This window comes from Ochotona princeps, chromosome 18 (assembly GCF_030435755.1).
Source record: "Ochotona princeps isolate mOchPri1 chromosome 18, mOchPri1.hap1, whole genome shotgun sequence".
NCBI classification, from domain to species: domain Eukaryota; kingdom Metazoa; phylum Chordata; class Mammalia; order Lagomorpha; family Ochotonidae; genus Ochotona; species Ochotona princeps.
In genome coordinates this window covers 11169603-11196598 of record NC_080849.1, presented here as the reverse complement: position 1 = coordinate 11196598, position 26996 = coordinate 11169603, and the positions used below count along the sequence as shown (strand labels likewise).

The 26996-nt window shown below is 42.8% G+C and overlaps 1 protein-coding gene and 1 long non-coding RNA gene across 2 annotated transcripts in view; one reads left to right on the top strand and one right to left on the bottom strand.

The window, feature by feature from the left end:
- Positions 1-25751, top strand: part of CDH20 (cadherin 20) — a 201127-nt gene extending 175376 nt beyond the window's left edge. Inside the window, exons 8-12 of the mRNA XM_004579457.3 lie at positions 5839-5975; positions 7681-7802; positions 14664-14781; positions 20677-20928; positions 24822-25751. Coding sequence (XP_004579514.2) covers positions 5839-5975; positions 7681-7802; positions 14664-14781; positions 20677-20928; positions 24822-25327 — 1135 coding nt within the window. The 3' untranslated portion in view covers positions 25328-25751. The remainder of the gene's footprint in view (positions 1-5838; positions 5976-7680; positions 7803-14663; positions 14782-20676; positions 20929-24821) is intronic.
- LOC131482543 (uncharacterized) overlaps positions 1-26996 on the bottom strand; it is a 45704-nt gene that overhangs the window by 10913 nt on the left and 7795 nt on the right. The window lies entirely within an intron of this gene.

Sequence of the window (26996 nt, the reverse complement as noted above, 5' to 3'; positions counted from 1 at the left end):
TCTGCCAAGCCACAAGCAGGGAGCCTGACAAACACAGTGAAGCTTTGCCTGAGGCAACTTTGCTTTCACATGTTGTCATGCTATGCCTGTCCTGCTGAGAGTGGTTAGAGAACTATGGTGAACGAGAAAGAGACAGAGAGAGAAGCATCTAGACAATGCACCAGTATATCCCAGTGTCATCATTTTTCATCTGTGAAAGCACTCCTTTGCTTTCTTGACTCCTGACCCCATGGCTCATGTCCCACTCAGAGAAAGGAATGCCCCCCCCCCCCGCCCGTGGCCTCCATGCAGGTCTCATTTGGGCAAAGGGAGAGGGCCTCATGCATGAGAAGGCTTCTCTTAGGCAAGCTCCAGGGCATCAACCATCAACTCTGAAGTGGTCCTGTTGGTTGGTGTTTGCTCCGACTCCATCTCCCATACCATCTGTGACATCGTGGGGTGTAGATCTGAGCTGCCTCGCCCCTCCACAATGTTCTTATTTCTTGGAAAGCAGCCAGTGAGTTGTAATTTGTGGACCAATGCCAACTTCTCACATGTGGGGAGTTGAAAGTTAAGTCCATCATGAGTCAATCAGGTTTTTTTTTTCTAAAAGAAATTTCAATTCTTAAAATAGCCAATAGATTTTAAAATTTAAAAAAAAATTAAATTACACCCAGAAAAAAATGCCCTAGTTCATTTTAAAGGTATTTTGTAGGCATTTTTTTACTTATACTAAAAGGTCCACCTTTGTCCTCACAATTTCTTTCAAGATACAGTTTTGTTTCCTTAAAAGAAAAAAAAAAAAAACTCAGGAGGGCAGCATGGCCTGTTAATGAGGAACAGGCACCTGAAGTGCACCTGCCCAGGCTCAATTCCAGTAACCACAACCTTGGGCGAGTGACTTAACCTCTCCATTCCTATCTTCTCACCCATAAAGTGAAGATCACAGTATCACCTACCTCACAGTATTAATGACAGAAACTAAATGAGTCAATGGATGTAGGGCATGCTGAGCAGTGCCTTAGCATATAGTACAAAAAAAAAAAAAGAATTTAATTTTGCAGCAGATGAAATGATTAAAAAAAAAAAAAGGTGTCACAGGCAGAATCCAGTGCAATAGCCTAGCAGCTAACGTCCTTGGCTTGCACATGATGGAATTCCATAAGGGCACTGGTTCTAATCCCAGTGGCCCCACTTCCCATCCAGCTTCCTGCCTGTGGCCTGGGAAAGCAGTCGAGGATGGTCCAAAGCTTTGGGACCCTGCACCCACGTGGGAGACTTGGAAGAAGCTCCTGGATCCTGGCTTCGGATCGGCTCAGCTCCGGCTGTTGCGGCCACTTGAGGAGTGAATAATTGGACAGAAGATCTTTCTCGCTGTCCCTCCTTTCTGTATATCTGACTTTCCAATAAAAATAAATAACTCTAAAAAGGAGAGGTCACAGGCACATAAACATCTTAATTTGCTTCCTTAAATTCCCTCCCAGAGTCATAAACCAGAATATTTCTAACTTCCCTATACCTTATTCATTTATTTATAGCTTTAATTCCTAACAGTCATGATGAATCTGTGCAGAACAGAACATTTTATAAACTACACAAGCATGTACATGTACATACTGTGTGTATACACACATATACATACTTTGTATGAAGCAAAAGCTTTACATCAATCTTTACTGCATATAGCAGAGGGTGAGTATACTCTGTTTCATTTTTTTCAACGCTAGTCATAGCCCATCATACCAATTTCATAACCCCCTAACCTAGACTCGGAAAAACAACACATTAAAGAAATTTCTTATTCTCAATAAAATTGTAGTTTCTCTCTCTAACAATTTTAAGAATATATGCTGCAATTGCTGGCAACTTTAAATAGAATTTGTAACCCAAATTAGTCTCTGGTGCCTATTTAAACAATTTATAAGAAGTTATAATTCCATATACATGATGTCAAATATTAACTCTGCAAACTACTACCCATGTAATTGTATGAAAGTGACTTAACTTCCCTAAGCCTCTTCCTATGTTTCTTTAACTGTTGAGATAATAATTGCTTCTCAGAGATAACAAAAAAAATTTTAAAAGAAACTACTAAGTCCACAGTCTGGTGGCTGGTTCAGTAAACGAAACTATTATTAACTACTGGCCATTTTCTTATTGTTGAGTATTTCAGTTTCTTTTTTTTTTTTTTTTTACTATTCAATGTATGATTTGCAAATGTATTTTATTCTGTGGATTTTCTCTTCAGTCTGTTGGCTGTTTTGGGGGTTTGGGAGGGTTATTTTGGGTTTTTGTTTTGTTTTGTTTCATTTCGTTTTTGCTGCACCAAAACCTTTTAGGTTCATGCAATTCCATTGTGTTTTTGTTTTTGTGGTCTCTTTGGAAATATTTTAAAGAAATTATTTCCCAGATCCATGTCTGATAAATTTTCTTCTGATGTTTTTACTGTTGGGTTATAGTTCCAGCTCTTACAACTGAGATTGTAATCCATTTTGAAGTGATCCTTCCATGAGGAGTGTCAGCTAAGGTCCAGTTTCATTCTTCTTTATTTGAAGAGCAGTGTTGCAGTACCACAAATGAGAAACTGTCCTTTCCCCAGTGTGTGCCTGGCACCTCTGTAACAAACCAACTGAGTATAATTGCATGGGATTATTTCTGGGCCCTCTATCCTATTCTCTTGGTCTGTGTGTCTGTTTTTATGCCAGTCCCATCCATCAGGTTTTGAATACTACACATTTGCATTTTTGCATTATTTTGAATCAAGACAAATAACCTAACATTAAAAAATGGGGGAAAAAATCCTCAATAAACATTATCAAAAGAAAGAGTGCAAATGACCAAGAGACACATTAAAAAAAAAAAACACTAAAACCATTAATCAAGGAAATGCAGATTAAAACCACAATGAAATAATACCTCTTACCTACTGAAATAACTATGATCAAAAGATAAAAGATGTAATGTATTGGCAAAGATGCAAAGAAAGGAGTACCCTTGTACACTGTGAGTAGAAATACAAATTAATACAGCCAATATGAACAACTGTATGGAGGTTCCAAAAAATCTCAACATAAAATTACTCTATGATCCAGCTATCCCACTTCTGGTTATAAATTCAAAAGGGCCGAAATCAGCTTGTGAGGCATTTGCACTCTCATGTTCATTGCAGCACTATTCCCAGCAGCCAAGATGTAGAAACAAGGGGCCCGTCCACAGAGGCATTTTTTAATGTGATCTGTGAACACCGAAACACTACTCAACCTGAAGACAGGATGGTGGGTACACTGCCAGTTAGGATGCCCACACTCATACTGGAATGCCTGGGTTCAAGTCCTAGCTCCACTCGCAATCCCAGCTTCCTGGTAAGGCAGATTCTGGGAGGCAGCAAGGACGACTAGGCCTCTGCCACTCCCATGGAGACGTGCACTGAATTCCAGACTCCCAGCTTCGGCCACAGCCGGGGTCATTACAGCCATCTGGGCAGTGAACCAGGGATGGCAGTTCCCCTTCTCTATCCAGCCCTCTTAATCTGCTGCTCTACCTCTCATAAATTAAAACATTTTCTCAAAATAAGAACATTCTTTTTGCCATTTTGACGTGTGTATAAAATAATGCTGTCTCCTGATACTGACCTGCGAAAGATACTCCAGGTGTTCACGCCCTTGAACCGACATGGGAGACTCAGATGAAGTTCCTACCTCTTGGCTCAGTCCCCACCATGCAGCCATTTGAGAAGTGAACTGGCATATATAATCTCTCTCTCTCTCTCTCTCTTTCACTTTCAAGTAAATAAAAATTTGTTTAAACAATAAAAAATGCTGTCCGACATTAAACCATAATTGTCGAATTGTTCTTTAAAAAAAATCTGTCATTTTTGATGACATGAATGAATCATTTAAAAAACAAAATACTAAGTAAAGTAAGTCAGGACAGAAATCACATAATACCTGTCTCACCTATATGTGGAATTGTGAAAAGTCACACCCCTAGAAGAGAGTGGTGGCTAACAGAGGACAGGGGAGGGACAAGACAAGGAGAGATGCTGGTCGGTGCAGAGTTCCAGCCAGACAACGGCAAGCATTCTGCTTGTCTGTTTTTATCACACTGTAAGCATGATTAATAATAAGATGTACTATTATTTTAAAACTGCTCAAAGGCCACATTTTTTGAAAGGTAGACAGAGAAACAGAAAGAGGTCTCCCATCTGCTGACCCCTCCCAAAGCCCTGAAGCAGCCGAGACTGGCTCAGATCAAAGCTAGCTTTGATGGGTGGCAGGGATTCAATTTTAAGAGTAGATTTTAAATGTTCTTAGGACAAATAAATGATAAATATGTGAGATAACGGTGATAGATATGGTATACGCAAGTGCTGAAACATATTATACCCCACAAACAGATACAAGGATTATTTATGAAATTACGCTGTCCTTTACACCAAGGACTACTTCACAGTCTCAAAGACGGTTCTCAATCATGCTTATATAAACATACTAAGCCTACGTCCAGCCCTTATTTATTCTCCCAAGATGAGGACCAAATGAACAAACACAAAGAAACTGGATTGCCAAAACATTTCAACAGGAATGATAGGTCTTACTAAGGACCAAGTACGCTGATGACTCAAAGGAGGCAGACAACAGTAAAACACATGTCAAACACTCTTCCCTGAAAGAGATCTGAAACTGTCAAGATACGGTGCCTGGAAATGCCATTCCTTCCCTGCATTTAAGACACACACTTGTCCAGGCCCAACATAAGCGGGGGAAGCACTGAGTGAAGTGCACTACCTGAACACAAAGTAATTTTTGTTATGGAACATCTGCTTGTTCTACTTCGTCAGTTACATACCTTACATGACATTTTCCAACAGGCTGCACCCCATAAATTCATAAAAAGCAGGCTTATTTACAATAACCAACCAAGACTGACCTGTTCCATCCTGCTGAAAGCATTCCATAGATAAAGACTCTTCAACTATAAATACCATTATTGTGTTGGCCGGGAGGTGAGTCATTGACAACTTTACAAAGGGCCTGTGCAAAGCTTTCCTTTCCAACAGGATGATACTAATTTCAAGGACTGAAACTACTAACCTACATGTTTACCCATTTTCTGGCTTAAGATCAATCTTCGATAAGGCCTTCACGTGAAAGTTATTATAAATTTACATACGTGTGTGCGCACACACACGTCAGTATTCGAAGTGTTCCAAAATGCAAGGTTTTAAGCTTTAAATAGCACAAAGTCAACTTCGAATAGTTTCCAACTGCCATGGGTGGGCACTGTGGTACAGTGCGTTAAGCAGTTATTGGAGAGGCCCACATCCAATCTCAGGTTTGCCTGATTCTGGCTATTTCCTTTGCAATCTAGCTTCCTGCTAATGTGCCTTAAGAAAGCAGCAGATGACTCAAGGTCTTAGTCCATATCGCCCATGTGAGAAATCCGGATGCAGTTCCTGGCTTCTGGCCTGGCCTACCTAAGCCCCAGCTGATGCAGCATGAGCGCTATGTGTCTCTCTCAACCTCTTCCTCCCACCTTTCATCTTTACCTCCCTATCACTCTGCCTCTCCAAAAAATAAAGCTTTAAAAAAGAATAGCTTAGCTGCCCTAAAAATCTCAGATTCTTTATTACCATTTTTTTTTTCAGTGAAGAAACTGAAGCAGTAATACTTTCCATTTGCAGTTTTCAGAAGGGGGCTCTTAATTGTTAGTGTGAGAAAACTGAAGATACCATCTTCTAATTCACAGCTCAGAACTGGCGCAGTTAGGGATTGTCCACATAGTACTCACTCAGCTCTTTGTGCAGGATGCAGCTGAAAGTCTCAGATGAACTCATTTACACGCTTCATGTCTTTATAGATACTCCATTGACAGAAGCAGTGACCCTGGGAGATTTTTCTATGTCGATATAACAACAGGTGCTCTAATGACTGCAAGACCCCTAGATCGAGAAGAATTTTCTTGGCACAATATCACTGTTCTTGCTATGGAAATGAGTAAGTAACATAATGAATTAGTCTCCATTCAGGAACGAAATGTATTACAGAAGGTGGAAGTTTCTAGAACTCATAGCAAAAAATTTATTTTATAAGGGAAGAAATGGAAATCAAGGTTTCTACTTGTGGCATGGGAAAGCAACTTTGGGACCCTGCATCAACATACAAGACCTGGAAGAAGCTCCTAGCTCCTGGCTTCAGACTGGCCCAGCTCCTACAGCTGTGGCCATTTAGGGAATGGATGAGCAGATGGAGGATCTTTGTCTCTCCTTCTCTCTGTAAATCTGCCTTTCCAATAAAAATAAATCTTTAAAATAAATAATTTTTTTGAAAGGCACAGAAAAATGAACCAGAAGAACAATACATTCTGAGATTTTACATACCTATTTATCACATTTTCTGTGTTTTTAATTTTTTAAGGTTTATTTATTTACTTTCATTTGAAAGGTAGAATTAAAAGGGAATAAAGGAGGCAGGGGGAGAGAGACAGCACTTCCATGCACTAGTTCATTCCCCAGATGGACACAAAAGCTGGAGCCGGGCCAGTCCAAAGCCAAGAGCTTCTTCTGGGTCTCCCATGTGGCTGCAACGGTCCAAGGACCTGGGCCATTCCTTCCTTGCTTTCTCATGCCATTAGCAGGAAACAGGATCAGAAATGGATCAGCCAAGATTCAAATTGGTACCCATATGGGATACCAGTACCACATGTGGAGGGTTAGCTTGCCACAAGGTTGGTCCCAACGTGTCTTTAATTTCTATTTTGTCTTCTTGGAGGGTCACTACTGGTACTGTGAAATTGACTTTTTGTGGCAATGCCAAGCAGAAAATCCATTTCAGAATTATACATTTCTCCATTACTGACTATAAGAAAGACAGGATGGGGATATACTTGATCCCTCAAAAGCCCCTTAGCCTCACATCAAAATAAATGTTCTGGGGCCATCACTGTGATCCAGCTGGTTAAGCACGGCCTGTAATTCCAGAGTCTTATATCTGCACTGGTTTGAATCTCTGCCACCCCATTTCTGACCCAGCTCCCTTCCTATTTGCCTGAGAAATCAACTGAAGATGGCCCACGTGCTAGTATTCCTGCCACCCAAGCTCCCGGGTCTGACTTGACCCAACACCCACTGAGCCCATCTGTGAAATAAATCAGCACATGGAAGCTTGCTGACCTGTAACTCTCTCTCCCTCTCTGTAAGGGCCTTTCCAATAAGTCAATCTTTTAAAAGAAGGGAGGAAGGGTGTTATCTATATTTCAACAAATAACTTGAAATTTGTTGAAATACAATTCAAAGAACTAATTATTTCACAGAAAGAAGGGTCACGCAGGGCCACACAGTGTGCATGCAGTGAGAACTGGGCTATTTTAAAGTCCAGGATTCAGATGGCTCTGCTTAACTCCAGAATTTAAAGTATGAGGAAAAGGAAATAAGAAGTAGGAAAGCCAACTTTCTACAGTTCTTCTAGTGACACATACTCCCTCTATCTCAAGTCTCACCCCTTACCTCTCACAGTGGAGAGCAAACCTGTCCGCCTCATTCTGGGATCTTATGTCTGGCCACATTCTAAGTAGGAACCTGTGTATGTATCCTGTGCTTGGGTCACCATTTCGATGTGCTTTACTGATTCCTTTAAAAAGCCAGAATGGCCACATTTTCCATGTACAGAATTCTTATCCTTGGTTTTCCTTGTGTTTCTGTAGATAACCCCTCCCAGGTGGGAAGTGTTTCTGTCTCAATCAAAGTCCTAGATGTGAATGACAACGCTCCAGAGTTCCCCCGATTCCACGACACGGTCGTCTGCGAGAATGCCAAGGCAGGGCAGGTAAGGGGCCTGGCACGATGCACTGTGGCTAACCCAACATGCTGAATGATTGTCAGTAACCAGATTGGCTATCAAAGACATTTTGACTCCAGAAAATATAGTTCATAAAACTGATTCCTCAACTTCTGTATGCTGTATTTCCACAGTTAGGATAACTATTCATGAGCCTACACTGCATTTTGTAATTTAAATTGTGCTCTCACAGTGGCTTGATTCACAGCCACGTGTATAAGGTGTATTCACAGCCTCTCTAAGGGATCTACCCACCTTGAAACTGTTATTATCAACTATACGATCACATGCTGAGTCTACAAATGACAGACCATGTAGAGGAAGAGCAGCTGGTCAGAACTTGAGCTCTTGGGTTTCTGCCACGCACATGTGAGACCCATATGGAGTTCGAAGCTCCTGGGCTTGGCCCTACCCATCCTGGCTGTTAGGGATATTTGGGAAATGAGCCAGCAGATTGAAGATCACTTGTATTTTCAAGTAAGATTAAAATAAATACACATCTTTTCAGGAAATATAAAGAGATTCCCAGCCCTTCAGGGGCACAGGTGATTTTGACTGCAACTGATTTATCTATGGGTTATTCTTCAATGCATGATTTATAGTCCTCCTGGAAGTTTGTTTTGTTTTGTTTTGTTTTTCCAAACAAATCTAGAATAATTGCACTTCCAAATCTTTTGAATTTCTAGCTTGGAAAGACCTAAAATGTTATGCAGCTGATAATAAATTACAATGAAGAACTTACAGCACAGGAAATGGGCACCATTATCATAAAGAAAGAAGGGTATGTGCTACGTGTTTACACATGAACAAAGACAAGAAGGCAAGTTTCAAAAAGAGAAGTTACTGAGCCAAGCTAGCTGAGTCTGGAGTGAGCAGCTCCAAGACTTTAATAACATTTTTTCATGCATTGTAACAAATTACATACATTCCCTTTTATGTTACAAAACATAAGTATCTTATGACAAAGAAGATTAACTTTAATCTATAATATAAACAGGATGATAAGTAGCACAGTAAATTAAACCCCTCCCTTTCTTCAAAGGCCTCAGGAATTCTAGTCCTCCAAATTGACAGCACTTTAATCGCTTCTCCTGCTTCATCCTTCATTTAGAAATATGGTTTTTAACAGGCTATTTTATGTGATGCTTTCAAGTACAGCTGATCTGTGACTTTGCATTCAGGGCATGAGCCACATTTCTGTCATATTTGTCAACCTTAGCCCAAGATACAAGATACTACAAAACCTATCCTTTGATTTAGGTTCTGGGAAATGTTGTGAAGATTTTCCAAACTCTAGCGTAGGGAGAACACCTGGCTTATAAAGAGTCAGGTCTCCCTGTGTTTACCTGTGGCATGCTATCATCAGCTTCCAGCTGCCACATCTGGAAATATGCTTTCCTCTTAGCCACGAAGGAAGCCCAAAGGGAAGGTGGAAGACACATTGAAGATCAGTGAGGACAGAATGAGACATGTCGAGCAGAACACTGAATGACAGGAGGGGCTGTGTGGAATAAGAGCAGGGGGGCAGATGTAGTACTCCCATCCAGACCCCAAAAGCAGCGGCATCCACTCACTCATACTTTCAAGCCCGCAACCCACCAGCCCTCAATTTCAAGCCACACAGCCCTGACGCAAAATTCACAGGTTCTGGAAATACTTTTCCAACCATGTTTGCCAATTTATATGTAATCATCCATTTCTAACATTCCTTGAGAACTATCTTACCTCTATATATGTGGCACTGCAGGCAAGATGCAAAGTATAGGCTTTATCCACAGGCTGGGAAAGGGGAGGACACGTGAGCAGCTGAGCTAGGAGCTAACTTATCTGCACTACCCACCTGTCTCCTTGCAATGTCATTCCCATTGCTTTTAGATTGAACATTCAGGTTCTCCAGCACATACACTCTGAAATGGAATTCTGAATGAGGTGTTTTTTAAGGTGTAAGTTCAGGCAAAAGTTCTGATCTAAGAGTTTACTAAGGAGGACCCTTGGGGCATGTAAAAAGAAATAAAAAGAAGCAGGACTAGACAAAGGCAGTCCTGCTGCAACACAGACCCACCAGTAATGTTGGATGACTTTACACAGAATCCTAGAACTGCAGTTTTCCCAAGCTGAGATGGCATGGCTAGGCCTTTTATAATATCACATCAATAAGTTATCAGTTGTGGGTTGTTCTGTAAGGACACAGTATCCATGAGTAAGGTGGCTACCCATAACTGGCCAATCCCTGAGGAACAGATGGGTGAAGGCCCAGGGCTAGAGAATCTGAGCAACAAAGCCAGAAGGTTCCTTGCTGGGAGCTTTCTCTTTGTTATTTGGTCCTCAGAACACTGTGACGGTAACATTATCTCCCATAACTTACAGATTGAGAAATATGAACTAAACAAGCCCACTTAGACCCCTTACCCTTGGCTGACCTTGATATCCTGATTCCTAACCTGGCAAAGTGATAGCCAGCTTTTTTTTTTTTGGAAGATCTATGTATGTTTATTGGAAAGGCAGATTTACAGAGACAAGGAGAGACAAAGATCTTCCATAAGACAGTTCACTCCCCCTGAGAATCAAGATGGCGGAATACGGTAAGGACACGTTTAAACAGACGGAAAAACATTTAATCAAGATGAAGCAGAGCGGACATATTTCAGGAAATAGAAAAGGACAGAACAACAGCAGAGGGGTCCCTGGAGACTGACAGACACAGGAAAGCAGCAGACACAACGGTGTGGTGTTGCAGTGACTGATACTCCAGCACGGCGATCTGAACTCCACAGCAGCCGCAGCGGAACTCCACCAGCAACCAGGTGGGAAGGGACTTTCACTGGGAGCTTGGGAGGTGAATCCAGACAAAGAACTGTCTGTCCTGCTGGTCCATTTGATCTGGCCAGGAGCAGAAATAGAGCAGCAGATCCCAGACAGGCAGTGCGAGAACAGGGTGGATTTCACAGCCCAGTCAGCCCCCTAGAGCCAAATTGGGCACCATTTTGCATAAGGAGGCAAAGGCAAGGGAAAGGACTGAGCATGCACTGAGCTGGGAGTGAACTCATTTCTGACTCAGTGAACTGCAACAGTGTGGCATTCTACAGGTTCCACCCAAGACAGGTCTGGGTAGCCCTCAGACCTGATGGCCAGCAGATCAAGAATTCTAGTAGTGGTGGTACATCAGGCACCATTTTGCACACTGTGGCAATAGCTTTAGGACTGCAGGGGACAACAGTGAACTGCTCATGTGCTGAGCTCACGAGAACTCACTGAGGTCTGTGGATTGCACTGGTCCCACAGGAAAAACAATACCAACTGTGGCATCATACAGGTCAAAATATGTCCATGGGCACCCAGACCTAACATCCAACAGGTTCTGACAAGATCAGCGCCACCAACAACCTAATTATATAGGACACCTGGTGTCTCTCTAATCCTGGGACCTGCTCCAACCGGAGATGGGAGAAAGGTTGCAGAGACAATGGTGCAACCCCAGCACGGTATCACAGGAGGTGGAGAGTGGTGAGCCAGGAGCTGGGGCTGTGGAGAGCACGGTGGGAAGCTAACATAAAAACCCAGACCTGGAACTCACTGGAGGTTGTGGCACAAGTGGCTGCAAGCAAAAAGTTGTGTACCAACCGCAGTAAGTAAAATCACATTGTAGACCTGTGGGTGACACAGCTTAGAAATCTGCCCCAAGGAGAAGACTCTGCTAACCAGAAATACAATGACCAAGAGCAAAAGAAGAGACAAAGGCATGATGAATATTACTGAAAACTACCCTGCAAAAGAGCAAAACCCTATGCCAACCTCAGAGTTAACTGAGGAAGACATTGAGAAAATGGGGAACACAGAATACATAAAACTCATTTTAAAGCTTCTGATCAAAAATGAGAAGCACATACAAGAGTTCAAAGAATTTAAGGAAGCAATAAAGCAAGTCAAGGCTGATACATCAGAAATTAAGAACACAGTACAGCAAATTAAAAGTACAATGGAGAGTCTCCAAAATAGAATGAAGCAAGCAGAAGAAAGAATCTCAGAGTTGAAAGATATTTCCTGTCATCAGGGGAAAGCAAACAAGAAGCTGGAAGCAGAGCTGGATCAGGCCAAAAAAAGTATTCAAGAATTGAAAGACACTATTAAGAGGCCTAACATAAGAGTTATGGGAGTCCCAGAAGGTGCAGAAAGAGAAGCTGAGTTTGCAAATGTATTTAATGAAATAATAAACAAAATTTTCCCTAATCTAGAGAAAGAATTGGGAAACAAGATCCAGGAGGGGCACAGAACTCCCAACAGGCTTGATCAAAAGCAATCTTCACCATGGCACATGATTATCAAGCTCTCTTCAACTGAACATTAGGAAAAGATCCTTAAATGTGCACGTGAAAAAAATCAATTGACATATAAAGGAATGCCAATTAAACTCACAGATCATCTCTCACAGGAAACTCTACAGGCAAGAAGAGAATTGAGTGACATATTCCAGATTCTAAAAGAAAAAAATTGTCGGCCTAGGATAACATATCCAGCAAAGCTTTCTTCTGTCTTTGAAAATGAAGCAAAATTTTCCCACAGTAAAGAAAAGTTAAAAGAATTTGCCTCTTTCAAACCTGCCCTACAAATGATACTTCAAGATGTTCTCTTCACTGAGAAGAGGAATAGCACCATACAAAACCAAAGGCAAACGGGAAGAACATCCCAGTAAAATGACAACAGAAGACTAAACCAATGAACAACCCATTCCTAAAATGACAGGACCAAAGTTACCACCCATACATACTAAACTCTGAATGTAAATGGATTAAGCTCAATCAAATGTCATAGATTAGTAGACTGTATTAAAAAACAAAGCCCATCTGTTTATTGTCTAGAAGAGACACACTTCACCAACAAAAATCAGCGGAAACTGATAGCATGGATTTTGTTGTTTTCTGTTAGTTTCATCTCTTCAAAACACTTTCTTCTGATTAAGTCATTCAATGACTCGTAGATCATAGAGTAGCATCACTTTCTGCAAGAAGGTTCTTGATTTTCATTTCTTCAGTTACACGTTAGTCATTTAATAGCATGTTATTTAACTTCTTGGTGTTGTTCTTTCTTCTCCCTGATGTTGATTTTGTTTGTGGCTTTTCATTTAAGGGGATGTATAGTAGCTAAGTAGTGGAGACTGCCATATCTAGTAACATGTCATTTAACTTCACGGCATTGTAAATTTCTATTTTTCTTTCTATTTTTGATTTTGTATTATGACTTTTCGTTTAAGGGGATGTACAGTAGCTGTGAAATGGAGACTAACATCCAGATGTGAGGATACAATGTAGTATGCATTTCTACTTCCAGACAAAGATGGACTTACAATGAAACTGTTCACTATATCTTGTCAATAGGATGCTGGACTCTCTGCCATTGTCCATGCCTGCAATAATGGACATATGACTGTGTATGAAGAACTATATGTTAGTAATGATATAGAGGAACTAGGTGGGGGGAATTGGGGAGGGGATAAGGGAAATGCCAGGAGCCTATGGAACTGTATCATAAAATGATAATAATAATAAAATGCAAAAAAAAAAATTTTAAAGACGGTTCACTCCCCAAATGACCACAAAGGCCAGAGCTGAGCTGATCTGAAGCCAGGAGCATCTTCTAGGTCTCCCATGTGGGTGCAGGGTCCAAAGGTTTTGAGTCGTCCTCTTCTGCTTACACAGGCCATAGCAGAGAACTGGATGTGAAGTGGAACAGCCAGCACACAAACCCATGCCCATATAGGATGTCAGCACCTGCAGGCAGGGAATTAGCCCACTGAGCCACCATGCCAGCTCCATAGCCAGCTTTGAACAGCAGTAGTGACAAATCTACAGGGCGAGGCTCAAGACAGGAGGAAGTAGCCTGTGCCACCAGCAGAGAAGTCAAAGCTTAGTGAACAGCTCAAGAAGAAGCCACCTCACCCTGTACTCTGCCCATCCCAACACAAGCTTTGTCTCTCACTCTAGGCCATGCTCTGCATCCCACCCTGAGCATGAATGTGCACCATGCCTTTTCTAGGTCCCCCTAATATCACAAACAACGGTTGTCCTTGACCAGACTCCTACACTCGATGTCCATTAGCCTGACACAACCAATTGTGACCGTGTTTGCTACTTTGCTTCTAGGTAGTGGTCACAAATAGACTTCTCACAGGTAGAAATTCACCTGAAAATATTTGCCCAAAAGTTAGGTGAAGAAAAGGGGGTGGTTTGGGCCGGCAGTGTAGTTTACCAGATAGGGCCACTGCTTAGGATGCCAGTTCGTGTTCTAGGTGCTCCACTTCTAATCCAGCTCCCTGCTAACATGCTTGAGAAAGCAGCAAAGGATGGCCCAAGGTCTTGGGCTCCTGCACCTGAGAGGGAGACCCAGAAAATCTCCTAACTCAACGCTCGCTGTTGGCAGCCATTTGGTGGGGGTGGGGGAGATGAACCAACAGATGGAAAATCGACCTCTCCCCTTCTCTATAATTCTGCCTTTCAAATAGATGAAATAAACCTTTACAAAAACATACTGAGTGTAAGTAAAAACAACTAGAGACAAGCTAGATGTTGTAGAACCTCAGAGTCCTTTACCCCAGTCTCTCATTTACACTGCCTGAGCATGGCTGGCAGCATTGCAGAAATGTTATATTAATATCTAAAATCTGAGATATTTAGGTAACACATGCTCAGGCCTGACAATAAACCGAAATTAAATCTGGATTTGTGAGATGGCACAGAGTCTTTCCAGGTAAGTTACACAATGACCTTCTCTTCAGGCAAAATCTCCTGAGATTTCCCTGGGTTCTCATGCTTTGTCCCTTGATCCAACTCACCTGATCTCATGTCCCTCCCTCAGCTAATCCAGACAGTGAGTGCAGTGGACCAAGATGACCCACATAATGGTCAGCATTTCTACTACAGCTTGGCTCCCGAGGCTGCCAACAACCCTAACTTCACCATAAGAGACAACCAAGGTAATCAGCTAGACAACTGGCTCTCTATGTTTCTAAACAGCTTGGGCGGGATGTGGATATTGCTGGTTACTGTGCCATGCAAAAGGTGTCAATGTTCTTCTCCTTTTCAGTGGGCTAGAAGACAAAGCTAATTCCTAGTAGGTATCTTTTAAAGTTTTGTTTCAAAATATCAAAGACAAACAGTGCCCTCTGCTGACTTTAAAAGTTTTCACTCAGTCAGCTGACAAATGATTGATGCTGTGCCAGCACAGAGGCAAAACTCCTGCCTTCATTCCCATAACAGCCATGGTTCTGAAATAATGGGAAGAATCTAAAAAGGATGATTGAAAAATGCACTGGGTAAAGAGAAAAACCAAAGGCAATACTTCCAAACAAGAACCAAAAGGGAAAACAGTGGAAAGTTTACAGAGCAGAATGGAGATCAAGACTAGCAGAGACAACAAAGGGCAAATACAGAACACAAAACAGCAGCTTCACCAGTGAAACAACTCTATTTTTGAATGATTTAGACACATCAGGGCAGGGTTCCTACTGCAAAAAAAAACACTCTTACTACAGCTTTGTCGAAAGAACGTTCTAGACCTGACTTTTCCATCAAGCATTCAGATCAGTTAAGGGCTTACAGCCCAGCACCCTCTTCATTGGCCACAGATGGTAAATGGAGGACTTTTGGTTTTTACCCAGATGATTTGCTTTGAGGAAAAGGTCAAAGCAATCGAAAAAATAATTTAACTTTGTCCAGTGAGACCTGTCTGTTGTTAACTCTGCTACCAACTAGACAACTGATCTTGGGCAGGGCATTACTTCTCTGGGCTGCAACTGCCTAATGTTTACTCCAATTCAAAGTATTATCACCTTGCAACAATCTAAATACAACCTAAGTAAAGGCAAATGAAAAGTCACAAGTAGGCATGGGTGGTCTTAGTCTCAAGCATCAATTAATTCAATTTGAAAGTATTAATTCTATAATATTCTTTTGCTATAAAGTTTGAAAAATCTCAAACCTGTTTTCTTATAAATGGAGCACATTCTGCTAAATCATCCTTTCAACTGTCTACATATTATCATAAAATCACTATGTTCATTCAGGAAAGAAGAACAATATGAATTATAACAGAAATGTAACAATTAAATATTCTGAGATTTTCATTGAGCCAATATTTTTAAATTATTATCTTCTTTATAGGGATACTCTGCAAAAACTAATTTCAGTCCCATCAGGATTGGTTTTATAAAGGAAATCTAGAGTGGGTAAGGAGAACTACACATACTTTGTTTGTTCATATCTTCAGCAGTGTCATTTCTGCAGCCTGGCATTTGTTAGAATCAATATAGGAACAATATGCACAGAAACGCTGCAAATTTCTTAAAGATGACTTTGGACACCAATTCATACACCCAAAACTTTGAAAAGCTAGAACGGGATGGCTATAAAAATAAATGACTCATTTCTTGGAAGGCTTCCCAAAACTCAAGTCATCACGTCCTCTACAGAAAGCAAGAACTCCCATCTGTGACACTTTTATCCCACGAGTTTCCTTTACTGTGCTTCATCAAGAACTGGTCAACAACTGATTTACATCAAACACCTCCCACTCCTATACCTGAACACGGAGGACACCATCTGAGGTCAAGTCTTCTACACATTTTCAGTCCCAACATACAAAAAAGATTGCATGTCTAGGTACTTAACATTTTCTAAATCATTGTCCTAAATTTTGTTTTACTTGATATTGACCATAATTTTATATTTTAAGAATATTCATAAATATTAAGAATATTACTAATATCTCTGATTCTTACAGTCCCACGTAACAGATGTGGAAACTAAGTAAATGGCCCTGTTACGGGGTGCAAGTGAGATCACACCAGACATGTCTAAAGTTTTATTAAGGAGTCTTTATTAACCAAGCTTGGTGATAATATAGCATAATAGAAATCGCAAATCACAAGTCCATATGGCAAGCCAACCAATCATAATCCAACCAATAATAATCCAAAGGGGAAAAAATGGTCATTACCCTTAAGTTCATTCGTTAAGCTGAAGACCTATGTCCCAGCTTCCCCAACAATACACGTTATCCTAAGAGACATGCAACGAATAACCTGGACACACTTACAAAGCTGCAGTCGTTCACCTTTCCCTGGCTTCTCTGCCCACATTCCACTACTGCTAGTCCTCACCTCCCCTGGAACTCCTGACAGCACACAAACCAGAAACAACATTACTATATCCATTGTCCCATGTAAGCAGTACACAGGGACCATGCTCAGGGGATTACCTGTCCTGGGTCAGCCAAGAGTCCAGGTGCCAGAGTAACGGAAGCACCTGACCAGAAAGAGAGTGAGTGCCTGCTTCAGGGGCCTTTTAAAGGAGCTTGTGAGGGGAGTGGTTACACAATAATGCAATACCTTCCCCTCTCAGTTTATAGGTGAGTCACAGGTGGGCAGGAGCTGATACCTAAGTGTTATGGGTTAAAGAGTTGATCAGTGCTCATTGGGATGGGCAGGAACAGGAACTGGGCTTGTAGCTAAAACCACCTAGACTAAGTGGAATCATCTGTATCCAACACCTGGCTAAATTAGAACATGGGAAGAAGAGTATACAAAGAGAGGTGAAGGAGCAATAAAGCGAGACTTCGCAGAGACTTCTACCATCACTGGCTGCACTCCATAACAGCCCAAGATCAGAAAATAAATAAGCAGTAACACTGGGGCAACAAATTGAGCACAAACACGTTACTTCAGAAACAAATGCTTGGGCCACAGCTGTGGTACAACAAGTTAAGCCATGCCTGCAATTCCACATCAGAACACCAGTTTCAGTCCCAGCTACTCCATTCCTGATCCAGCATCTTGCTAATGTGCCTGAGAAAGCAGGGAAGATGAATCAAGGGCAGGAGTCACTGCTGCCCCCATGCGAGGCCAGAATGAAGTCCCAGGCTCCTGACTTCAGCTTGGCCCTGTCCCAAACTTTGTATTCATTTGAAGAGTGAACAACCAATAGAAGATCTTTTTCTATCCCTCCCATGCCCTCTCTCATTGCTTTCAAAATAAAATAAGTCTTTAAAAATAAACAAAAACAGAAACAAATGTTCAAATGAGTTACACTAAAGTCCTAATTATCACATTCAACAAAAGTGTTCCAAATGATTATTTGCTGGAGCCCTTTCAGGACAGGATTCAGCAATGAAGACTGAGTGTGTCTGTATTGTTAAATTTCAAATAATTCTTAGGTCAACAAATACATAGCATGTAACAGATATAATGTTTTCACAAATTCTACTTTGGTCAACTTTTGTGATTTTACTTACTTGAAAGGCAGAGTTACAGAAGAAACAGAGACAGAAATGTCATCCATCCACTGGTTCACTATCCAAATCAGGACTGCTCCCGGCCAAAGCCGGTATCCAGGAGCTTCCTCCAGGTCTCCCACACGATGCCGGGGTCCAAGCACTAGGGCCAGCACGCTTCCCTCCTAGGTGCACCAGCAGGGAGCTACATAGGAAATGGAGCAGCTGGGACTCTAACTAGCACCCATATGGATATGCCACTATCACAAGTAGCAGCTTTATCTGGTACACCACAATGCTTGCCCCTGGTCAATTTTTCTAAAAGTCTTTGGGTCTAGCCTGGATAAAAACCAAAAAAATAAATATTAAAAATAGTTGTTTCTAGAGAAAAAAATTTAATCTATGTACAAAGTTAAAACTATTACACAGAATTGATAGTTCTTGGGTATAAGTTTGGTAAACAGACTTAAGTAAGTTGCATGGCAGTGAAAATATAATTCCCAGGCTAGCAACCTATTGTTACCTTTTAAAAAGATAACAGAGAAAGAGAGAGAGGGAGAGATCTTCCATTTACTCACTCACTTCTCAAATAGCCTCAACAGCTGAGGCTGGGCCAGAGCAGTATTAGGAAGCAGGAACTTCATCTGAGTCTCCCACATGGGTGCCAGGAGCCCAAGTATTTGGGTCATCTTCCACTGCTTTTCCATGCTCAGCACAGCAACAGGAATGGCTCTAAAGTGGAGCAGCTAAGTCTTCCATGTTCTTATGGGATGCTGGCATTGCAGCCAGCAGCGTAACCCACTGCAACACAAAGTGGGGCTAGTATCTTTCTTGATTAAAAAAAAAGGAGAAATTACAATTACCTGAATAATTTCTGAGTTAATTTTACTAAATAACTGGTTACAGAAAGGAAAGAATGTTTTACAGTCAGAATATAGTTCAAATCCCACCTCTGCTGCTACCTAGGTTGGGTGCATTGAGCAAATTACAAATCTCTGAGTCTGTTATTCTAAAAGGGTAAATTATCATCACATCAGATTGTTGTGATGCTTAAGTGAGATACTGTGCACAGAATGCCAAATACTGGTACATGAGCACTCAACAAACAACAGCTGCTACCAGGAAAAAAATAATAAAAGAGAAGGCAAAAGTTCATTAGGGCAGAATATTTTATCATGGCCAGGTTATATGACAGAAACGAACACTAACAAATCTTTATGACTTGGAGCTAATTTCCTGTTCATGTACGTGCACTGTGGGCCTACAGGACTCAGACAGCTGACTACCAAGTGTAGTTCAATGGCCCAGGCTGTCTGGGTTTCTACCTCACTCACCTCTTCTCAGTCACAACAGCAAAATAAGAGAGCAGGGACTACCATGCACCTCATCTCTGCTTCCATCCAGAAGTAACACAAATCTCTTTTGCTCATAGCTCACTAAGCATATTACAGACATCTCCAAATTCAAGAAAGTAGAAAAATTATAATCCTTTCTTAGGTAAAAGAAGGGAAGGAGAATCAGAAATAGTGGTCATTATGGATAAAATTGACTTTGATTAGGTCGCTAGAATTCTTTGGGACATTCCAGCCTCTTCTCCGGTAAATGTGAAACAGAATCCAAGGAGCTTCTGTGTTCATATTGGCTTTGTGAGATATTTCCTGTACATTTTACCACATCTCTCAAGCTTTCCTCTATTGAAAAGGATCTGAGCTTTGAAAGAATACATTGCGTTGAAATGCACAGCCCCATCCCATAAAACTTAAGAGCATTAAAAAAAAAAAACCTAGACATGACAATTAGGCAAATTCAAACGCATATACCGGCTTTGTACAAATGTTTCTACTAGTTCAGTAATCCTATTTAAAACTGCAAGAAAAATAATTAAAACTGCTAGGCAGGAACAAATTTTTGTCACGTTCATATTAACTGCTCAAACTTAGACCACCACACAGGGAGAATAGCATAGTGTATCACAGGCTGAGACTTCATAGAACCCCTGCTGAACTCGCAGGTTCAACAGGAAGCACAGGGGGTGATACTGACTGTATCTGAGAGATATGGTCAAAGAGGCAAATTTCAGCCACATTGGCAAAAATAAGCAATCTGCCAGAGCCACACAGGCTCCTCGGCATCCTGTTCCTGGAGGCGCAAAGCAGCAGCACTAGGCCCTGGCACGCTGCTGAGGAGGAACAAATGGGGACCATGGGTCGCCAGTGACTGCTCATTTCTGTCAAGCTTTCCCAGGAACATTTTGGTTAGATCTGAAGTGTGACAGTTCGCCCTGGGCACTTCATGTCACAAAGGATAAGACAGACTCTCAAAAAAGGGTTTCTCTGCTAGGCCTCAGGGTTGTGCTTTTTAAAAGCAAGCAAAAATTTAGGTTTCGGAGTCCAAATGCTGATTGAGGCAAAGCCGCCATGGAATGTTCACCTCCAGGGAATGTCCCACTGTCCTTCCGCCTCCTTCCTACCCTCTGTCACTGCCTCCGATTTTCCTCAATCCAAAAAACAGAAAAAATTTTTTTTTCATTTGTTGCTCTGCCGTCGCCTTCTCCCCTCCTATCTTTGCTCTTCCCTCTTTGGATCCCGGAATCTCTCCTCAGACAACACAGCCCGGATTCTAACCAGACGGTCCGGCTTCCGGCAGCAAGAGCAGAGGGTCTTCTACCTGCCTGTGCTGATAGCGGACAGCGGGGAGCCAGTGCTCAGCAGCACAGGCACGCTGACCATCCAGGTGTGCAGCTGTGACGACGACGGCCACGTCCTGTCCTGCAGCCCGGAGGCCTACATGCTTCCGGTCAGCTTGAGCCGTGGTGCCCTCATCGCCATCCTGGCCTGTATCTTTGTCCTGCTGGGTGAGTGGTGTCCGTCCATTCGGTGGGGTCCTGTAGTCATCTTCCTTTGTTATCAATCTTACTACCCTCGCTCAACCATTCAAAACTGGTCTTCTACCCTATGCTCCCTGAAAGGATGGAAAAATAAGTCTGAGAAAAGTAAAGAAACCGAACACAGTCCCCTTTTTCAAGGCTTCTCTGCCAAAACCAAAGCACACATATTCAATCAGCAGCACATTGTATGGACCAGGGCATCAGACTGAGAGCTGGGATCAAGATACATACATACTGGCCCTCACAGAGTTTACGACAAAGCAAGTTCATTCTGGCATCCTAGAGCCAAAATTACAATTCTGGACATAATATGAGGCAGAACCAGGACCGACATGGAGGTAGACTGAGCAGCCCTGTGTCTCAACTCCTCTGTCCTTCTCCTAAACACGTGTGCCCACATTCTGGAGGCGGCAGGCAGAGTGAGTGAAGCGGGACACAACACCCTAGGGAGATGGAGAAGGGGAGGGACCACTTCCACCAGGGCAGCCAGGGAAGCCCTGGCTGAGAACACCTTGCAGCAGAGATCTGAAGGAAGTGATGGGTTTCTGAACCAGCTGTTGGCGACATTAACAACCCTCCCAGGCCCTGTGACCTCTAACAAAGAGCAGTAACTACACAGCACCCGTCTGCCTCTGCTGGCAAAAAGATGCAGTGACAGGCTGGTGGCACAGCGCTGCTGGGGTCCTCCCTTCCTCCTTTCCCATCAGACTGCAAAGGCAGCCGCCCGAATTCCCCGAGCAAAGGGCTGTTCATCCATGCAGCGCAATCAAAAACAAATAAATAGCTCATTAAACTCCTGAAACCAAGAAAATACCTGTCCGTATATCCCAGCTCTTCTGAATACATTAGCCAGTGCACGTGCATACACGCACACACATAAAAAGTGCTCACAAAAAATCAGGTAGTAATAATACTCAACATAAAAGAAATACCAGCTTCACATGAGGAATCCTTAAGTATTTAAATTAGAATACACCTTTCATATGTATGCCCTTGATCCCAAGTTCACTCCATACCAAGAAATTGTGTCAGATCCAAGAAAACACCTGATGTGAAAAATCTCAGCATTGGATTTTCTAAGTCAGTCTGTGGAATATGTTTCTTGAAACACATTTTAAAATATGACCCACAGTTGTAATTTGTTGTCGTATTTTAGACCTATATGAAAGGAAAATTACTATTACACTAACCTTTCCACGTCCTTGGACCCAAGAAAATTAGTCTCTGGGGTCCATGAATGACAAATAAAACCTCCCTGCAATTCCCTCCGCGTCCATAGGGTGGCACTGGCAATCCTTCAATGCAAAATAGGTCTGCAAGAAGCCTTTGAAGAAACTTGCTCCTAGGAGAAATTTCTAGACTGACTATCCTTATTTTCATCTTTGTAAAATGTTGTAAACTTATCCTGACCTACAAACAGCCATCATTACAAAGACTGAGTTAAAGAGATTGGCTCAGAGAGGCACTCATGTTAGAGCTGATGTGCAAGCAAGCATTCTATTGTCCCTTAGAAATCCATTAGGCCTTGTCTAACTTTACAGAATAAATAGAGTTCTAGGAGCTAAATAAAACAGATGTACCTTAAGATTCCCATAATTGTATTCATTCTTATTTCTAAAAGTGCAATGTTCCACATTAAGTTGCTAAAATTTGAGTTGTGATTGACTTGTCAACAAAATATATTTTGTAAACAATAATCATACTAATATGCCCTTGTGAGCAGTTTTCCTCATGTCTCAAAGACATAGCCAGTTCCTGGAAAGTTCTGTAAGCCCTCCTCACTCTGCCATTAGTATCTAAAGGTTAAACATTCCTAAACAGATTTTTCTATGGTTAGGGAATCAAAGAAGTCTTCCAGCTGAACAACACCACCATTCTCAAAATCTGATTTTCAGAGAATTATGAAAATTACTGTAAAAAAAAAAAGATGTCATAGTCTTTAGGTTTTTTTTTAAATGAACCTGTTCTTTAAACTGCTTAGTCATCTATCACCAAAAAATTTCTCTCTCTCGACTACTCAGTCATTTTTCTACTTCTGCTTTCTAACATTTTCTAAAATGCTAACCTAACCCAGCCCAAGGTCACCTGTGTGACGCTCTTCCTGTTAGTCCTTCACACACGCTAGCATTCACTAGCGACAGTTCCCTAGCCTCCAGGTCCTACCTGTGACCCTGCAGTAGTCCTAGCAGCTGTCTGCTGAGAACCAAGCATTAGCATCCACAACCTCCTTGGACTGCAAACACACAAGAGCCAATGTGCTTTCCTGTTTATCAGAAAGCCTTTCAAAAACTGAGTTTAGCAGCTGTTTACTGAGTGCCACAAACAGCACATTCACTCAGAATCCATTTTTCCAACCTGCATCAATCCAGCTCACAATGCACCCTTTAGTGTCCACGTCAAACTCCACTTCTTAAAGAGTTAAACTCTCAGTCCTTTGAGTTCATGACTAATATTTCTACATCCAGAGAAAATACACGAAAGAGTTTCTGATTGCTTCCTGGGTGTGCATTTTGTCACCCAAGCCGTTCAAGAAAAATTCTAGACATTAACAAGGCACATCTTTCTTAAATATTTTAGAAATCACCTTTCAGTTTTATTAGTCAGTCTGTAACCTCTTACTGCATGTAACAACTGTACTCCATTTTCTTCCCTAGATATAACTGGGTCTTACTCTGCAGTGCTGTCAGCCTGCCCCTGCTCACCAGCTGCAACAAAGCACACTAGGAAAAAAAAATCGATAGTAGTTCTACAGCTAAAACCTCAACACACTTTCTGGGAAACGTTTCAGCTACAGAGATAAACAGCTCAATGGGATTATGTGTCTATCTCTCCTTTAAACCCCAGTGAACATCCTGGGGAGGAGAGGGAGGCCAAGGGGGAATGTTTTTGTTGGGATAAAATTTTATCCAAACCTGCAAGGGCACAGCCAACAGTGTGGTGCTTCTTTGATAACATGACAAATTATATAAAACGCCTCTGCCCGTCCCTTCCTTCCATGAACGCAGCTGTAGTCAGAAAGCCCCAACTACCTCCTCTAGTGGAAGGTTTTTCTGAGGAATCGTAGGTGGCCAGAACCTGCAGACCATGTATGTTCCCCCTCCCGTTGTTTGTTGTGTTGTTTGTTTTTTAGAGGTGTAAGATGATGACAACTTTGGCTCATCCTTAGCCAACGTGTCTATATGCACATTTACTCACATACAATGTTTTGATACAGTAGCATCCTCTTAGGAAGCTAATATCAGAATGAATTCCACTACTGTAATAAGATTCGTACTTTATACTAAGAAATAATATTTATCACTGTATAAACTGAGTGATACCTGATGTGACACCTAGCATTTGGCAGCTATTGTGTTTTGGTTGATTGGGTACGTACAAACACACACATATCCACACGCAGATTCAGTGTAGCAACGTGATACAAGGGATGGCCTCGAACCATTCCATGGAACCTGGGGCTTCACTGGGTCACCCGGTGCCAGGGCGCCAAGTGAGGGAGGACACTCCAGCGGGCTGTGTCCCAGCCCACCCTCCCTAAGCTCCCCCTCATGGCGGGGCCCAGGTCTCCCCAGTCCCGGCCTCCCCTCAGGCCTCCAGTCCCGGCCTCCCCTCAGGCCTCCAGTCCCGGCCTCCCTTCGGGGCCCCCCCAGTCCCGGCCTCCCCTTGGGGTCCCCCAGTCCCGGCCTCCCCTCACTCCCAGGTCTCCTCACCCACCGGCCTCCCCTCGGGGCCCCCCAGTCCCGGCCTCCCCTCGGGGCCCCCAGTCCCGGCCTCCCCTCACTCCCAGGTCTCCTCACCCACCGGCCTCCCCCTCACGGGCGCAGGCCAGGTCCTCGGTAACCGCCTTCCCTCTCCCGCAGTCCTGGTGCTGCTCATCCTGTCCCTGAGGCGGCACCGCAAGCAGCCCTACATCATCGACGACGAGGAGAACATCCACGAGAACATCGTCCGCTACGACGACGAGGGCGGCGGCGAGGAGGACACCGAGGCCTTCGACATCGCCGCCATGTGGAACCCGCGCGAGGCGCAGGCGGGCGGCGCCCCCAAGTCGCGGCAGGACATGCTGCCCGAGATCGAGAGCCTGTCCCGCTACGTGCCTCAGACGTGCGCCGTCACCAGCACCGTGCACAGCTACGTGCTGGCCAAGCTCTATGAGGCCGACGCGGACCTGTGGGCGCCGCCCTTCGACTCCCTGCAGACCTACATGTTCGAGGGGGAGGGCTCCGTGGCGGGCTCGCTGAGCTCCCTGCACTCGGCCACGTCAGACTCGGAGCAGAGCTTCGACTTCCTCACGGACTGGGGGCCTCGCTTCCGCAAGCTGGCGGAGCTCTACGGGGCCACCGAGGGGCCTGCGCCCCTGTGGTGACGGCAGCCTGGAGGCAGGCCGGCGGCCAAACCCAGACGTTCTCGGCAGATGCTGTGCGGACAAGATGCAGCCGACCCGTCCGTCCATGAGCAATACTGTGCTGCAGAGGGAGAAGGGGCGTGAGCGGGCAAGCAGAGCTCTCTCTCTCTGGATCAGCTTTACTAGGTTAGGTTAAGCTAGGTAATCAAAAGGAAACCCAGGAAGAGGAAGGAATCGTCTCCACGTGTCATTTTTCTTTTCTTTTTCATCGTTTTTGACATCATAGTCAAAAACTTAGCGTCCACTGTGTTACTACGGCAAGCTTAGCTTTGCCTTGAAGTTCTTCAAGGCTTCTCATTTTGTCAAACCTCCCCCTTTACCCCACCTCCCAAAGGCTCTGGTCTTAAACTCAGAGATCGTGGCTGAAAGCACACAGAAAGTTCTACCCCTGCTTCCATTTTCTCTCTCTCTCTCTTAGTCCATTCACCTAAATGGAAAAGTTTCGCCGGATAATCAAAACGCAGAAAACAACCCTTGCAAAAGAAGCAAAAAAAAAAAGGTACCTGGGTGAAATTAACCTGTTTGTTCTGGAGTGGGTGGAATTTTCTTTCACCGGTTTGAGACACGATAAAAACTGAATCATTCTTGTTTGGGAGTGGGTGGGAGAAGGAAGAGACATTGATTTTGCGCTCAGGTACCAATGGCTGGACCGAGAGTTGGCATTCCAGCTAACCCACCAACACCAAGTTAGCGGGCTCTTTCACTGTGCCCTACGAAGCCGATCAGAACACAACCACAAAGTCTGCTTCTTTTGCACTGTAGATGTCTCTTCCATGTGCCAAATGTGGAGACCAGATGCTACACATGAAAGCCAAATAAAAGAAGTGTCTGTTGAAAGCATGGGTTAGAGGGCTTTCCTAATCTGTGTGAAGTCAATCTAAGGGATGTTTACAACTGTAGATAACCTACTTGAACAAAAAAATCAGTATTATAGAGAATAAATGGATGTAAGAATTACATGTATAAGTTTTGTATATTTGTTAATAATTTTGGTAATAAATATGATGCACTGCATCTCAGTACCTTAGCACTTCTTTTAATAAAAGCTAAATAGAAGGTGGAAGATGGTTTTTGTGATCCTCCCATAAGCTCAGGTGCCTGGGGTTGTGACTGACTGACAAGGCAAGAGTAATGATGAAGAAAGAAGAAGCTGTGGTTTTTCTTTTTCTTCTCTGACCAAATGAATGCTATGGCTCACTGTTAAACTTCTAACGAACACTCTTCATTCTCCCATCTCTGAAAAGAGGAAAGGGTGTTTTGGTAATACCAATGATACAATGATAAGGTTGACCCATTTTTAGATGTGTGAGAAAGTATTTGACATAACCAAGGAAACAAGCTGTTGTGCAACATTCATCTCCATTTTACTGCAAATCAACTTTGGTCAGCTCATTAACTCTAGATGAACTCACAGAAGCCTGGGATCATATTTAAATACTCTGCTTTTCCTACAATAGATGAGGTCCTTTGTGTACATACATGCTTGCTTAGTGGGTACATCATGGAAGGTAATCTTTTCTTTGGCCCAAAGGATGTTTTATACAGATATCTTCACAATTAAAAACAAATTGTGAACCAGTTTTCTGAGGACCCTGGTTATAGCAGTGGTTCTCAGATTTTAAGGTATATC